Source organism: Morone saxatilis, unplaced genomic scaffold (genome assembly GCF_004916995.1).
Source record: "Morone saxatilis isolate NCDOM2014 unplaced genomic scaffold, NCSU_SB_2.0 Contig18, whole genome shotgun sequence".
Classification (NCBI taxonomy): domain Eukaryota; kingdom Metazoa; phylum Chordata; class Actinopteri; family Moronidae; genus Morone; species Morone saxatilis.
In genome coordinates, this window is record NW_023339740.1 from 14,365,204 (window position 1) to 14,367,196 (window position 1,993).

The 1,993-nt window shown below is 42.8% G+C and overlaps 1 protein-coding gene across 1 annotated transcript in view; it reads left to right on the forward strand.

Annotated features, from left to right (window-relative positions):
- The window catches only part of LOC118328403 (prostacyclin synthase-like), a 7,970-nt gene that overhangs the window by 2,665 nt on the left and 3,312 nt on the right, over positions 1-1,993 (forward strand). Inside the window, exons 4-6 of the mRNA XM_035662132.1 lie at positions 360-503; positions 940-1,067; positions 1,767-1,948. Coding sequence (XP_035518025.1) covers positions 360-503; positions 940-1,067; positions 1,767-1,948 — 454 coding nt within the window. The remainder of the gene's footprint in view (positions 1-359; positions 504-939; positions 1,068-1,766; positions 1,949-1,993) is intronic.

Consider the following 1,993-nt stretch of genomic DNA (forward strand, 5'->3'; position numbering starts at 1 on the left):
TCAGGCAGCAGGTGAACATTTTGTATTCAAAGTTGATGTGTTAGAAGCAGTAAAAATGGGCAGCGTGAGGATTTGAGCGACTTTGACAACGGCCAAATTGTGATGGCTAGACGACTAGATCAGAGCATCTCCAAAACTGCAGCTCTTGTAGCTGATGGTCAACTTTATTGACGGTGTATTACCTCAAGGAAAATAGGCAGGGCAACTAAGTAAATAGGAAGATTTAAAAATGTATGTATGGCACTGAGTAATTGCACTGTTTCCACAACACCATCAACTAGTGTGACACGATTGACAGAATTCCCTTCTGCGATGCAGCAATTTTCTTCCGTCACTGTCACGACCTTTTGTGTCCACAGGCACTTCCTAGGAGTGAATTTGGGTGCCCTTAACAGCACCATGGGCAAACACCTGCAAGCCTTGCTGAAAGCAGAGATGCCTCAGAACCAGAAAGACTGGAAGAAGGAGGGACTGTTCAACTTCGCTTACAGCTTACTTTTCAAGTAAGAGAGCCCATCCACACACACACTATGTCAAAATAAGTATGCGCTCACGTCTTTAGCTAAACAGTTTATACACTTGTCAATCCTGAGATTCTCTGTTTGTAAACACAGCCAGAAAAATGGCTGTGTGACACAAATGTTGGAGGTCCCCTTTCCGGCTGAACATTTTTGCAAGAGCGGATATGACTCAAAATGTCTTTTATCAAGCAAAGCATCAGATACTATTCAGATCTGGAATGTGAAACCGTATATATGTTATCTAACATTTACTGGGACAATGTGACATCCACCACAAGGAGTGGAAAAATACCTGTTGAAAGGGGATGCTTTCAAATAGAAAACCTGCGTGGACTGGTTATCTTGCCATCAACACCGTGCCATATCAACTGAAAAGTCTTGCACATTCCCACACATTGTATCTCTTCTTTCTATGCAGGGCGGGGTACCTGACCCTGTTCGGAGGAGAGCAGAACAACAACGGCACGGATCCCTCAAGTGTCTACGAGGAGTACAAGAAGTTTGATGGTCTCTTAACCAAAATGGCAAGAGGCACGCTAAAGCCAGGTAATGACGCTGGAAACTTTATGTGCCTACTGGTCAGATCCGTCAGATTAGATTTAAAGGTTGATCAGTGATCTGAAAGCACTGTGATGAATGAAAATCAGTTAGGATGTACATCAGGTGTAGATACAGATCACAAGCGTCTCTAGCCATGAGTCACAAGAAGGTGTTGCTTGTGTCTTCACTGTTTACAATTGAACTGGCGTGTTTTGACATCATCACTGGATGTGCCATCAAAATTTGTTTTGTGGTTGCCATGACAAGTTTCACTTACTCAGTTGATTACATAGTGTCTAGGAGCCTTTTAATGTTTTTGTAGACTTTTTTTACAATTCACAATTCATCATCATCATCGTCAGTCCTGTACAGACTATGATCTCACATGTGCAAGGTGCTTACTTCACTACATACACCTTATTTCCCCAGGCCTTGTGTTTCTTTTCGTACCTTATCATTGTTTATAATTAAATTTGTTCCACCCATTTTACACAGGAAAATGTTATTATAATATTATGGCATACCTCTTTCAGTCTTGCCTGTCATACCTGAAATAATGCTCCTCTCCCACTTCTTATACACAATAATTTGTGTTTATGTATTTGGCATTTCCTTCATTGACATTCTAATCGAAGTGAACTGTTTGTTTATGTTCTGTCAGTGACTCACTCGTCACTTACTCTGCTATGTTTATCTGTGTGACAGAGGAGAAGAGGACAGCCCAGAGTGTTCGCCAGAGACTGTGGGAGCTTTTGGCTCCAGCAGGTCTGACTGAAGACTCGGGGTCAAGTCCTTGGCTTCACGCCTACAGGTGTCTCCTGCAAGAGGAGGGGGCCGATAAGGAGACACAGAAGAAGGCCATACTGATGCAACTCTGGGCCACACAGGTGAGTCAGACAACAAAACAAGAAAGGCGTGTGTGTGTGTGTGTG